At 37.7% G+C, this 15,247-nt stretch overlaps 2 protein-coding genes across 17 annotated transcripts in view; one reads left to right on the top strand and one right to left on the bottom strand.

Moving 5' to 3' along the window:
- Positions 1-15,247, bottom strand: part of CASK (calcium/calmodulin dependent serine protein kinase) — a 389,881-nt gene that overhangs the window by 137,534 nt on the left and 237,100 nt on the right. The window lies entirely within an intron of this gene.
- On the top strand, positions 6,657-14,163 carry GPR34 (G protein-coupled receptor 34). Of its 2 annotated transcripts, XM_019943599.3 has the most exons (4): positions 6,657-6,770; positions 7,414-7,505; positions 10,938-11,043; positions 11,700-14,162. In XM_019943599.3, exon 4 carries the CDS (start codon positions 11,779-11,781, stop codon positions 12,913-12,915), a length of 1,137 nt encoding a protein of 378 aa, XP_019799158.1. In that variant the 5' UTR covers positions 6,657-6,770; positions 7,414-7,505; positions 10,938-11,043; positions 11,700-11,778; the 3' UTR covers positions 12,916-14,162. The 2 variants fall into 2 exon arrangements, with proteins under 2 accessions (XP_019799158.1, XP_033704884.1); XM_033848993.2 differs by lacking the exon at positions 10,938-11,043 and having other exon boundaries at positions 11,700-14,163.

Raw genomic sequence — 15,247 nt, 5'->3', positions numbered from 1 at the left:
CACTCTCCCACCATCCTATTTCTTTTCTTTATTCATTCCACCCCCAAGTAAGAAGAGTCAGATTTAATGACTTTAACTGAGCCTGGCTCCTGGGGAATTCAATGCTCTTCCTGGGGTCTTTTCTCTGGACCTGCCCTTCCTCTCTGTGGGAATGGGAGGTGAGAAAGGAGAAGGGGGAAAGGAGACTACTTGGCTGGCCTCTAGTCCAGGGTAAAGACAAACTCCCCGAGGAGCAGCTGCTTGACCAGGGCTAAGAATCATATGCTTTGTGGTCACAATGAGAGTTTCTTTGGAGGAGCTTGTCCTCTGCATCTGCCTCTTTCTGGGACCTTGTTGAGGCTGGTGTCAGGAAAGCATTTAATTGTAGGGAACTTTGGTCTCTGCTCAAATACTATGCTCCCCAACATGACTAACATTACGTATGCTATGACCTGTTCTTAAAATACCAGTTAGTGAAAAAGGTAAGCCTCTTCAGGCTTGGAAGATAAAAGTATTTTTTATTCTGTCCTATACTTGCTCATACATAAAATGACACAATTTTAGTTCAGGTTTAGCCTACATGAGAGTGGGCATGAAGAGACCTGTGCAATAAAACTCTGAGCTGGTACACCCGGAGAGATGTTTGATGATGGATACGCAAAAGTGGGAGGGATCCTTACGCTGCCCAATGAAAGCATCAGGGTTCCACTCTGGAAGTTACTTTTTGTCCAAGGCTGTTTAAAGACCTTTACGATAGAGTCTAGCACAAAGAAAGATGAGCCCTTGAACATAAATGTATGTATGACTGTGTATGAGTTAGAGAAAGAGAGGAGAGAAAAAGCAAGTGTACAGGAATGGTGAGCAAACTGCAGGAAGACACAAAGTAGCCAGAAGGGTCTATGGAAGAACAAGCAAACCTCTATAGAAACCAATTGATGAAGAGTGCTCTCCCTCAATGAGAACTTTCAGCTGGTTCAAATAGAGATCAATGACAACAGACCTGAAGAAAAAAGCAATAGCCCTGGCATGATTGTAGTGTGGGGCACAGCAAATGAACCAGCCTAGAAAAGGGTGGCCATGATGCAGAAGAAGAAAATACAAACTAGACCCAGACAGGGTTTCCTGGCCAGTGTCTTCAACACCTTCTTAGGAAGGAATAGTAGAAGCTTAAATCAGAATCCCAGAGTATATACTTTATATAGTTTGTTGACTATATTTATGCTTAAGTTAATGTTACACTGAGATCTATGTATCCAGCAGCGCATGGATTCAGTCACTCTCAACAAACGCTTAAGTGAGATAAGTCATAAAATTGGAATTTAAGATAGAGAATAAACAAAGAAACCAACATACGTAAATGAATACAAGACTAGGTAGTGTTAAGTGCTATGAAGTAAAATTAGGCTGGTAGGGAAGTAGGTGTGACAGGTTTGAAGACTAGGGAGCTGCTATTTAATAAGAGAAGGGGTGTCAGAGAAGGCCTCTCTAATAGGGTAATATGTGAACACAGACCAGAATGAAGTCGCAGAGCAAACCACATGGAAGCAAGATCTTGGTGTGGAGGATAATAAGTACAAAGGCCCAGAGGCACGAAGGGGGTTGGTAAGTTTGGAGAAGAGTAAAGAAGCCAGTGTGTTGGGAAAGGAATGAACAAAGGGAAGAGTGGTGGAAAATGTGATTCAGATGATCAAAGACCCTGTGGTCTAGGGTTTTGAGGTCAAGGCCAGAACTCTGGGTTTTAGGCTGAGCAAGATAGAAAACCACTGGAAAGTTTTGAGCAGGAGAGCATTAAGATGAGTTTTAGGTTTTGAAAGGATCACTTGAGCTGCTGCGTGGAGAAGAGATTGCAAGGGCACAAGTGTGGAAGAAAGGAGACCAGGTAGGAGGCTTCTGCGGTTGTCTATAATGATTTATAGATTTTTAATATTTTTGATGTGTTTTAATCAATTGCAGTCATTATTCATTTTCATGCTCGAATTGTCCTGTTTTTGGCCAGTGAGAGCCCCTACTTAAGTCAGCTTTTATGTCCTTTTGTAAGACTCTAGGAGTCTGATAACTTCCTTGCTTTCAGGCACAAGGTGTTCAAGGCTTGTCTTGTTCATTTCTTGCCCCAGAATTGGAGCTGGCCATTTCTCCAAACAGTCCCATTTCTGTTTAGTGGGTAAAGGTACTTAAATCCACAATATGGATATTAGGTATAGTACTGCTATTAGGTAATCGCCGCTTCGACTCTTCAAGCGGACATAGCTAAAAATTACTTATTTTTTAGAAGGAAAAACATAAATCACCAATTCATACTGATGCTTCTTCCTACTCAATTATAGTTTTTAATTTTACTTCTTCGATTTTGTCAGATAATGTTGGTACCTAATGACATTAACATAATCATTCATTTGCTTTTTCCTTTAATGTGTGTGTATAAAAGTTTCAAAATAACAACATTTCCATTACCAGTAACAACAAAACCACTGTATGCTGTTTAGGATTTCTTCGTGATTCTTTTTGTCAGATGTATCAAAATACTGTTTTACTATTCAACAAAGTAAGAATTCATGAGTCTATGCTGATGTAAATAAGTAAATGAATGGGGAGAAGGAAAAGCTTTCCTTTAAGTAGAAAATCAATTCATAAATGTAGAATAAATTCTGGCATTAGAAAATCACCATTGGGCAGTTATCATCGTAATAACTGAGTCAGATAAGAACCAGCAAAGGGTTCTAACTAGTGGGTGAAAGCTTGAAGAGTGACAGGATGTTTGTATAATCTCAGAGTAGCTCCCCACAGGATACTTACTAACTACAAAAGGTAAAATGTTAACATATGGGGAATCTGAGCGAAAGGTGTCTGAAATTCCTTGTACTTTTCTTGTACAATAACTTTTCTGTAAATCTAAAATTATGTAAAATGAAAACAAAACAAAACAACCCACCCTATTTTAAAGTCACTTAAAAGAATTCTCCTTGTGGTTATACTTTCAATTTGTTACATAGTGAGGCCAATTTGTTTTAATTAGATTTTGACTTAATTTGGTGTTTTAATTATACAAAACATGTACACAAAGTTCCAAAGGCAAAACCATAAACAAATACCTTTCAGAGAGGCCTAGCTTTTGTCCCCTCTCCTCATTTCTCTCACCTCATTGGCATTAGTTTTTGGTTTATCCTTCCATTGTTTGGTTTTGTTTTGAAAATGAGACAATACATACAAATACTCAAAATTTTCACATAACAACACGTGCATTAGATGACTCCATAGCATTACCTAGACATCTTCAGGGAGGTTTGTTTTTTTGTTTTGTTTTTTTAAGGAGAAACATTTGCGCGCTGATGGGAAAGATCCTGTAGAAAGGAAAAAACAACCCCAGAAGAGAAAGGGGATGGGATATAATATGCAAGTGGGAAGGGGGTTGGCCCTAGTGACAGCGAAGAAGGCAGGATACAGGGGCACCTGTAGATGCAGGCAGATGTGGATGTAAGAAGATGAGGAAGTTCTCTTCTGAGCACGTCTTTTTTCCATTTACTTGAAATAAAAAGTGATCAGCAGGTGGAAGTGAGGAAGGAGAGGGGGTTGTTGGCAGAAGAGTGAAGGTGTGAAAAGGGTTTTCAAAGAACATGAAAATGAACTAAGACAGTGGTTGGCAAACTTTAGTATCATCATCACACAGATCTGCTGGCCTACATCCCCAGAGTCTCTGACTCATAAGGTCTGGGATGAGCTTAAGGATGTGCATCTCTAATAAGGTCCTGAGTGATGGTTTTTTTGTTTGTTTGTCTTGTCCTGAGTGATGTTGATGCTACCGGTCTAGGAGCCATACTTTTTGAGAACCACCAGACTAAGGAAATATAGCAGGACTGTTGGCAGCATAGGGGCCCACTCGAGGTTTGTGGTCATGAGTTTGAAACAAGACCAATCAGCACTCTTCTGTGTTTGTACCCAGCAGTCCTCATGTTAGCTGGTGAGGTTCAGGCCTGGAGTGGGTGGTGAGCTGAATTTAACAAGGGTTGGGATCTAGATAAGAAAGGCCGGTAATATCATAAATGGATGGCACCAAACAAGCATATCCATTTATTTCTTCTTTTCTACTTCTATCTTTTGTATAAATAAAAAGCTAAGATATCAACAGAGTTCAAGGAAGAGGAAGGGTGAGCAGAAGAGCATGTATGGGAATAAGCTGAGAACACCAAAACAAAAAGCAGAAAGTTCAGAATGAACAGGAAAAAGCTCATATAAAGGAAGAACTAAGAAAAGCTTACATTCAAACCTAGTCACAGTAGGGTCATCAGGCAACTGAAGATTAAAACAGAATTACTGTTTTGAAAAGGGATGGCTTAGGTGTGGAAAAATAGCTAGCATGATAAAAATTTTATATTAGATTTTATGAAATAGAACATATAATAGATAAACACTATTTAGTCATTTAAATAAATCCTGCCAGGATCCCGAAAAGATATTTGTACACCTATGTTTATTGCAGCATTATTCACAATAGTCAAGAGGTGGAAGCAACCCAAATGTCCACTGACAGATGAATGGATAAAGAAAATATGGTATGTACATACAATGGAATATTACGTAGCTTGAAAAAGCAGGAAATCCTGTCACATGGTACAACATGGGTGAACCTCAAGGATATTATGCTAAACGAAATAAGCCCGTCATAAAAGGACAAATACTGTATGATCTGACTCAAATGAATTACCTAGAGTAGTCAAAAATCATAGAAAGTAGAAAGGTAGTTGCCAAGGGTAGGGGAAGAGGGAGAGGGGGCTAATGTTTAGTGGACACAGACTTTCAGTTTGGCAAGATGAAAAATTTCTATATATAAACACAACAATAAGTATATTTAACACTACTGAACAATATAAATATACCTTATAAAGTATAACAATATAAGTATACTTTTGCACAGTATAAATATACTTAACACTACTGAACTGTACTTTTTAAAATAGTTAAGATAGTTAATTTAATGTTATGTTTTTTTAACAACACACACACACACACACACACACACACACACACACAAAATTCCTCCTAGACCAATACAGTAATCATCTTCCTTCTCAGAAGTTCTAGAGTGAAGAGCTACAAAATATTTTTATTCTGGCAATTTAAAAATATTCTGTCCCATGTGTCATATTTATAACAAACTAAAAGCTCTGGAGAATATGATGTTTAGAAGAGTGTATGTACCCAGAAATAATTAGAATGTTAGATAAAGCCCAATGAGTTAAATATTTAGTGTAAAGTAAACAAAGCTACAGGGTAACAATTATGAGGAGGATATTAACTAACTTCTTCATTTCAGATGACAACAAAAAAGAAGAAATGACGTTAAACTGCAGGGCCAACAGTTACATAGAGGGACAGATAGTGGTTAAATATTGGACTAGGACCACAAAAAACCCCTGCAGAATTACTTCATTATTTTCTTTAAAATATAGGAGATATTTTAATTTACTTGGGAGAGTTCATCATGGTGCTAAAAAGGAGAGAATACTATCACAAATTTCATCTAACCCTAAAATTATAAGATTGTTTTAGAAAATAAATCCAAGGCCTTAAGGGAATACATGAAAATATACTAAAATAACACACAGATCAAATAAACCTTTTAAAAAATAATAAAATAATTCATTACTCATGTTACTATAATGCAATACAGGTGTCGACTTAAAAAAAATGCACGGGCTTCCCTGGTGGCGCAGTGGTTGAAAGTCCGCCTGCCGATGCAGGGGACACGGGTTCGTGCCCCGGTCCGGGAAGATCCCACATGCTGCGGAGCGGCTGGGCCCATGAGCCATGGCCGAGTTGCGAGTTAACGTTTTATTGGGGGCAAAATGAGGACTGCAGCCTGGGAGACAGCATCCCAGATAGCTCTGAGAAACTGCTCCAAAGAGACAGGGGGGAAGGTCAGTGATTTTGGTGAAGGGGGAATACATACAATCAAGCACATATTTTTTACAAAAGGTTTCTGCTAGTCTCGTGCAGGTTACTGCTAGTCACGAGGAGCAGACGTCACCATGAAGGATTTTAGTGTTTCTCTAGATATGAGATACAAGAATTGGGCTCATACAATTGTCTCCTGAAAATAACTAACTATCTGAAGCCCTGTTCTGCCAGTTTTTCCCAGAGCACAGAGGGCCTCATTTCAGCTCTCCACCCTGAACTCCTTTCAGGGCGTGTTGAAAGTCAGCAGCTGCAGCAGCACATGATTTAATCCTTGTAGAGGTAGATGGCAAGTGCCAATGGAAAATGCCAATTTTTTGTTGACACAGGAATGCCACTTTATGTGATTGTTAGTTTCTAAAATGAATCCAGAAAGAAAGAGAAATTAAATGCTTGTGCTTTAAAAGTACATGTAGCATATTATGTATCATTAGTTAGGAGAAACAGAAAAATGCATATTTCTGCTTAGAATTTATAACCTTTATGCGGGGGGAAGGAGGGAAAACTTTTCACAATTGTCCAAGTGGAAGGTATTCATAGAAAAGATATAAATAATTTCTCAAAGTTAAGTGTCGATTAAGCTTAAAGATAAAGTTGTTGCATAGTGGTAGGGTTTTTTTTTTTTAATATTTTCACAAGGAGTCTAAGGGTTGTCATATTGAAAAAAGAAAGAAAAGAGAAAAAACACACCTACCACCACATGCAAATATAAAAAATAAAAAGACAACCCCAACCAATTGCACCACAACCGGATGGAGGAACCCAGCTGACACACCAAGACGAGTCTCTGTGTCTAGGGAATCTTGGGGTTCAGCTCCTTTTACTTCAAGAGAGCCTGAACTGTGAGTATGCCTTGATTTCAATTGCACAATGATCCGTTTTTTTTAAGTTACATTCTGATTATCTGAGTAATATAAATGAAACCTGCTTCATGGTGACTAGCAACACTTTGTTTCTAGAAACCTGAGTAAACTGAATGATACCTCTGCCGTGACTTGACTTAAAATGAGGCTGTCTTCTTAGTTACTTGAAGTACTTTAGGACATGAGATATTTACGCTCATACTATCAATACTGTCACATTGTTTATACTGTATTTTGTGTACTGCCACAAAGACTTGCAGATCTACTTGAATCAATTAAAAGTTATTTTCATATGCAACAAATTTTATTTCCAGTGTATTATAAGTGATCTGTAACTTATTAACTTTATTAAGTTATGCTGACTCCCTATTTTCAATAATAGTATTTTCTTTATTATATGATTTCTATTTTATGGTAATTTACCAGACCAATTAAATTTTAAGTTTCGTGTTTCAGAAGTTAATATAGTGAATATTAGAGAAAAGAAAAAGCAAAATACCCTTTAGTGAATTCACCTAAAATTAAAAAATGTTTTAGCTACAGTTAAATTGATAACAAAAGCTAATGTACTACTAATATTCTTTCTAAAGTAACATGCTTTCAATTTTCACTTTGTATGCAGAAATTAGTGCAATTTTTAAAGCATGGCCTGAATGATTCAGTGATTATCAAGTCAAACTACAAACGTAAACGGCTGCTACCACTGCCAACTAGGTATGTATTTTAACATAGCAATGTGATGTTTTCACAAACATACCCAAACTGCATTTAAAAAGCTTTTGCTCATTGGAGGCCACAGTGGAATCTGTCGGGTCCTGCCCTCTAATACAGAAGCTCCTGTAGGAGCCAGCTGAAAAATTACAGGCAAGGGGAGGGTGGTGCTGGTGGGTACAATGCAGCACTAATACAGGGTTGCGAACTTCAGGATTTGTCAAGTCACAACATTAAAAACCATTAACCATCTACTATCAGAAAACCACTGTGACCACTTCACACCAGTCACAACTAATGTCCACTAGGAAACTGGTTCCTATGTGAATGCAGTGGTTTGTTTCCTATCTTCACTGGCCATTCTTAACAAATCAAGTAAGTAGTTTTTAAAACATCAGTAAATGGCCTTAGGAACAGCGAGTGATTGACACATTGTAAAGGAGGCAGAAATCAGCCATTAAGTTCCAAACAGAATCTAATCTGTTAATTTGTTAATAAATGACTGAACACTAGCCATTCAATACAGGGTTCTAAATGACAGCTACTACTACTATTTAAACAAATACATTCTTCTCTTTAAGCTTGAAAATAAAGCAAAACCAGAAAGGTTTATTGGTGATCTTGTACAACTATTATTTATTTATTTCATTTGCAGATTAGAGCTGAGGCAAATGGTTTCAGGCTACGTGCTTTGCGCTAATGGCTTTCTAGAAACATCTTGATAATGACAATCAGGCCTAGAAATAAGTTTGAAAAGATATGCTCTGGGGAATATGCTGAACATTCTGATGAATGATTTGTGATTCTGTAAACTCTGGACTTACTTACTTACTATAATGGACATAGCAAATAAAAAGGTTAGTACCTTTTCCAAAGAGGTAAAAGCTAGATGACAATCTTTTCTTAAAATCGCTAATGTGGATAATGCTAAAGGAATCATGTCAAAATGCCGCTGACAGAACTCATCATTAATAAAGAAAAGGCTGATCATATGTGATTAGGAGGAGTGAGGTTTGGTGAAAAGGATCATGGGCTCTAAAAGCTAGACGGATCTGAGTCTCAACTTGGGTACAGACATTTAAGAGCTCTGTGGTCATGGGTAACGATCAAAACATCTTTATCTTTCATTAATACCTACCTCACAAAGTTATTATAAGGATTATGTAAATGAAATAATATAAATGTGCTTAACACACTGTCTGGTACACAGCATATGCTAAATAAATATTAGTTACTGGTTTAGTCATCTAGCTCAAGGGTTCAATTCTGACTTCACATTAGAATCCCCTGAGGAGCTTTTAAAGGAAACCATTGCCTGGAGCCCATTCCAGACCAATTAAATCAGAAGATCTGGGGATGGAGCCAGGCATTGGTATCTTTAAAAAGCCCTCAAGAGGATTCTAATATGCAGCCGGGATTGAGAGCCACTGAGAGTCTCTTCTACAAAGTATCCAACTGTGGCAGTCTCAAAAAATCTTCCGTGGTAAAACCTTATTGCCTCCCCAAATAGATTGTTTCATTCTAAAAAAGCATTTCCTTAAAAGCAGGCAACATCTGTCTCTGCATTTTTACTCACTGGTCCTTCTTCTGCTTTCTGAAGACATACATTAGGAGGTGAAATGCTTTTCTCCATGGCCTTGAAAGTGTTCACATCTCCAGGTGCCTGTTTCCTTCCACTTGCTCCTCTGACATGATTTGGGCTCTTCCCCCCGCACTGGCTCTGTGGCCTTTTTTAAGTGTGCTGCTGAGGATGAAACACTGTATTCCAGGTGGAACCCTACCAGCTTAGGACAGTACCGATTAGTAGTGACAATCTTCGTTTAAGACACTCCATAGGTATGAAGTCAACCAAAGACAGGTTAGTTTTTGCTGCAGCCACGTCACACTGCGGACACAGCAACTGCAGTCAATTGCAATTGTGTTTTTGTTCATGTAGCTAAAGGCCTTCCTGTACTTGAATAGTTTATTTTAATATCCACATGTAGGACTTTACATACTTTTCTACTAAATTCCCTTTTTCATTCAACAGCATTTATTGTGCTAAACACTTGGTACACAGAGGCAAACAAAACAGACTTGTTTCCTAACCCTAATGGAGTTTTAAAATATAGCAATGGAGAAGAAAAAAAAAAACAAAACAAAAACTCTATGACCTTTAAAGTCATTTCAGCTGTCTGAGCTCTCAAAATCGTGTCACCTGTCATGCCTCAGCTCACTTTCATCAGTGGCTATGAGATGTTTCTACCTGAGCCTCAGCCAATTCCCTATGTGACCACACAACACAGATCCCCTACAGGGGCCCTTCTCCTCTTCTTGGTAATCTACATTGCATTATCAGCTCCATTTGTGGCAGCCTGCCATTCTTCCTGGATTGCCCTTTCCTGTTTAGAATTTCAGATCACCAGAAACACGCGTGTAAGTTTATATAAGCTTTGTGAAATCTGTCTCCGTGCAGTTGAGACACACCACAGACCAGGCTCAGTCCTCTTGCCTCCCTCCCTCCGTTGTCCTCAGCTCTGGCGACAGGCTCTTACCAGGGATTACATAACTTCCTCTTCACCAGTCAGTTCCTCTACCAAGGATTCGATTTCCCCCCTTGACAAAATTTTAAACAGGAATTTCACACTCTAATAAAATGGTTTCTTCTTGATCAAATTATAGGTAGTTTTAAGAAAGGCTAACTTCTTCCAAATGCTTTTCTCTGTGTATAAGGTCAAATCAGGAAATTAATTATGGTAATTCAAATCCACTGTACAGCATTCAAAGTTTAAATGCACACTCCTGAAAAAATATTTACCGAGAGCAGGGTCTCTGTCATTTTCACCTTCGTTTTCCAAGCAGTACTTAGCCAAGTGTGAGATATTCACTAAAACAAAATTAATCAAAAGGTGTTTTTTTTAAAGCTAACTGTCATTGAACACTTATTATGTTCCAGGGTAAACATAACACTTGTTATGTTCCAGTTTTGTTGTTTGTAGAATGCATTTTTCCATTTCTACAAACAAAAAAACTAAGGCTTAGAAAAGATTAAGTTGTTGGCTGAAGGTCACAGAGTTAGTTAGGTCTGATTTTGATAACCTTGCCCTGAATGTCTTTATGACACCTCCTAAGAAGCTTCTGTAAAGAATTTGGGAAGTCACTCTAAGAAAGGAATGTGACAAGACCCTCTGGAATCCTCTCCTCACATCTCCTCTTTATGATGGCCTCTCAGACTGCACTCTTCACAGCAGCCAATGCCCAGCAAAGAGCCAGTAACAAATAGCACTGCTAACATTCTCTGCTGCCACACACAAGTGTAATTCACACACTATTTTACAAACAGTCTCACATGACCTAGCCCACGGAATATTTCAGCTGCAGTTACTTCCTTCCAAAATCTTGGTTTACACATCCTCTTTCCCATCTACATTATCACTCTATGTTCTATGCTTCTAGGTCAAGGAGACTCTCCAAGGTGCCTAACTGGCGGCTGTCACCACCTGACTTGGTTTTGTTTGGCTACTTTGCTCTCCTGTGCAGTGTTACGAGCCTGCCTAATGAGGCAAGTGCTGTGCTCTATTGGTCTGTTACGGTAATTGCATGCCCCCGTAGGCAAGTGATTTTAATACCCTCAACTTGGTGTTAGGTTGAAAAGGAAGAAATTTAGGACTATTTCTCCTATTCCCACCATGGAATGAGAGACTGCCACAGTTTATCTGTCACATACCATGTGGCAACACGTGTCAAAATGAATGAATGCCACCTATGAGGGAAAGAGTCAAGGCAGGAAGCTGGACAGGGGCCAGCAGTGGGCCTAGCTCACTCATGTCTGTAACTACCTTTAGGGAAGCTGACACTCATCTTCGAAAAATATGAGCTGTCATTTCACCTCCATCTCTATTCCCATAAAAACCTCCCTAAAAGATGATTCCATAGTTCATCTATTTATTTTAATATAACAAATGAAACCTTGAACATTTATCATAGCATAGAAAAGGTCAGAGCAGGACATTCCACAAGATTCTACTATATGTGCTGCTTGTTTCGTGATACCATAATGCTGCTACATATATTGTGTAGATATCCAAATGGTCCAAAGTAGGATAAAAGGAAAGCTTCTCACAATGTCTGAAAATAAATCATTTACTATTTGTGCTTTGAGCTAAAGTAATTGTTATTAAAATAACAAGTGACTCAATGTTTGGCATTCTGTTGTAGGAGAAATCTGAAGACATAAAAGCTACAGTCAAGGAACATGTCATTTAGCACCTTCACTTTTTGATCCCTAGAGAAGACAATGAGAAGTCAGATGGTAACAATGACGACAACTTCAGTCAGCAGCTGGCCTTGCTCCTCCCAGGGAGTGCACTTTGTAACTAATCACAGCGTCCAATGGCCACACAACTTCTCAGGAGCCTCAAATTTTACTGCCTGTTCCATGGATGAAAAATTACTCTCTAATGTGTTAACAACATTCTACTCTGTTATTTTCATCGTGGGCCTCATTGGAAACATAATTGCCCTCTATGTATTTCTGGGTATCCACCGCAAAAGGAATTCCATTCAGATTTACCTACTCAATGTAGCCATTGCAGACCTCTTACTTATCTTCTGCCTCCCTTTCCGAATAATGTATCACATTAACCAAAACAAGTGGACACTAGGTGTGATTCTTTGCAAGGTTGTGGGAACACTATTTTATATGAACATGTACATTAGCATTATTTTGCTTGGATTCATCAGTTTGGATCGCTACATAAAAATTAATCGGTCTATACAACAACGGAAGGCGATAACAACCAAACAGAGTATTTATGTTTGCTGTATAGTATGGATAATTGCCCTTGCTGGATTTTTAACTATGATTATTTTAACCCTTAAGAAAGGAGGTCATAATTCCACAATGTGTTTCCATTATAGAGATAAGCATAATGCAAAAGGAGAAGCAATTTTTAACTACATTCTTGTGGTAATGTTCTGGCTAATTTTCCTACTAATAATCCTTTCCTATATTAAGATTGGCAAGAATCTATTGAGGATTTCTAAAAGGAGGTCAAAATTTCCTAATTCTGGCAAATATGCCACTACAGCCCGGAATTCCTTTATTGTGCTTATCATTTTTACTGTATGTTTTGTTCCCTATCATGGCTTCCGATTTGTCTATATTTCTTCACAGCTAAATATGTCGTCTTGCTATTGGAAGGAAATCGTTCACAAAACCAATGAGATCATGCTGGTTTTCTCATCTTTTAATAGCTGTTTAGATCCAGTCATGTATTTCCTGATGTCCAGTAACATTCGCAAAATAATGTGCCAACTTCTTTCTAGACGGTTTCAAGGGGAAGCAAGCAGGAGTGAAAGCACTTCAGAAGTTAAACCAGGATACTCCCTGCATGATACATTCGCTACAGCTAAAATTCAGTCTACTTCTTAAAGCACTTACGGTAAACATATTAAAAAGAATGATAAAATACAGCCTAATTCCTTGAAGAACAAAAAATTATGAAACAAAGCTCTAGCATTTACAAAGCTTAGATCCTCCCAAAGTTCTTTGCTTATTTGTGATATTTCATTTGCTTAATTACAAAATATTTTAAGTGCAAGCTTACACTCACCACTAGATTTTAAATCTGTATATAAAATCTTTTAGGCTAACACTGTTAACATAGATTATAAAATTAAATGAAATTTATGGTTTTAACCACAGAATAATTAAAGAAAATGTTATAGTTTCTCAAGTCACTAAAGTAGCTATTCAAAATTAAGTACCTAATACTAATTTAAAGTGTGCTTAAAAGTTAACCGATTTGAGGACCGACTTAAAATGTCAGAAAATATGTTCATTGTCATTTAAAAAGCTTGTATAATTTGCCACTGTATTCATTTATGTCTAAACCTCTATTAACAGATGAAATAATAAAATTCTAATAAAAAATGAAATCACCCACTATCTATCACTGCTTAGTACAATAGGTGAGCTAAAATTCAATAGCCTAGCGACAGTACTTAAGACTGCACCTTACTTAAAACAGATTTATAAACAATTCGGCCATCTTGGACCATACACTTTGATAAAGCGAAATTGAAGATGTGTACACCCTGTGATCCAGCAAGTCCACTACGAGGTATACATCTTACAGAACCACTCAAACATGTATACAAGAAAACGTGTAAAGATGCTCAGTGACCTACTGCTCACAATACTAAACAAATGTAAACACCCTGAGTGTGCATCAGCAAAGGAATGGAGAAAAAAACTTCATCTGCATGCATCAACGTGGAGAATTGGCAAAAATAATGTTGAATAAAAACCAAAAACTGCAAAGGGGTATGTACCCTATGAAATCACTTATGTAAAATACAAAACCACATAAAACAATACCGTATTCTTTACAGATCTATACATATGCAATAAAAATATAAAACATACGTCATAATATACACAAGCATATATACCAACTTAAGGTTAATGGTTACATCTGGAGAGATTTGAAGCAAACATGGCAAAATATTAATAATGTCTGTTAAACCTGTGTGGTAATACATGGGTATTTGTTATGTAATTTTTGGTATATATCTGAGTGTTTGAAATATTTCATAACAATAAAGAAAACCTGTAGGTTAGAATTAAAAGGAGCAAATTCTGAAATTTTCATGTATGTTCAAAAATAACTAGAGAGTAAGCTCTAAGAGAAAGGGCCCTTCGTATTTTTTAAAAAAATTTATCTTATTGAAGTATAGTTGATTTACAACGTTGTGTTAATTTCTGCTGTACAGCAAAGTGATTCAGTTATACACACATATATATATACATTCTTTTTCATATTCTTTTCCATTATGGTTTATCACAGGATATTGAATGTAGTTCCCTGTGCTATACAGTAGGACCTTGTTGTTTATCTATTCTATATATACTACTTTGTATCTGCTAATCCCAAACCCCCAATCCAGCCCTCTCTCATCCCAAGGGCAACCCCCTTGGCAACCACAAGCCTGTTCTCTATATCTGTCAGTCTGTTTCTGTATCGTAGGTAAATTCATTTGTGTCATATTTTAGATTCCACATGCAAGTGATATTATATGGCATCTGTCTTTCCGTTTCTGACTTACTTCCCTTAGTATGATAATCTCTAGGTCCATCCATGTTGCTGCAAATGGCATTATTTTATTCTTTTTTTATGGCTGAGTAGTATTCCATTGTGTGTGTGTGTGTGTGTGTGTGTGTGTGTGTGTGTGTGTGTGTGTGTGTATACCACATCTTCTTTATCCATTCATCTGTCGATGGACATTTAGGTTGTTTCCATGTCTTGGCTACTGTGCTGCTATGAACATAGGGGTGCATGTATCTTTTTGAATTATAGTTTTCTCTGGATATATGCCCAGGAGTGGGATTGCTGGATCATATGGCAACTCTATTTTTAGTTTTTTGAGGAACCTCCATACTGTTTTCCATAGTGGCTGCCCCAATTTACATTCCCACCAACAGTGTAAGAGGGTTTCAAAAGGGCCCTCATTCATCACTGACTACCAGAGCATAGTTGCATTGCCTAGCACAAAGAAGATCAATACATATTTGTTGAATAACTGAATGAACGAGTGAGTGAATGGATGGATGAACAAGAAGGGAAGGAGGGAGGGAAGGGGTGCTTAACAGAGCTGAAAAAGTAGGTTATTTTCCTAGTCAACGTATCTAGATATAGCTGCAGAAAACGTCATACAATTGTAATCAGGAGATGTCATTAAGGCAACCATTCTCAAGTTTGGCC

The sequence above is a fragment of the Tursiops truncatus genome, chromosome X, assembly GCF_011762595.2.
Source record: "Tursiops truncatus isolate mTurTru1 chromosome X, mTurTru1.mat.Y, whole genome shotgun sequence".
NCBI classification, from domain to species: Eukaryota; Metazoa; Chordata; class Mammalia; order Artiodactyla; family Delphinidae; genus Tursiops; species Tursiops truncatus.
The sequence above is the reverse complement of the archived record's forward strand: the minus strand, read 5'-3'. Positions and strand labels throughout refer to the sequence as shown.

What these genes read in the sequence shown, in the direction of transcription:
- GPR34 (XM_033848993.2), top strand. Translation starts at nt 11,779, where the DNA reads ATGAGAAGTCAGATGGTAACAATGACGACAACTTCAGTCAGCAGCTGG.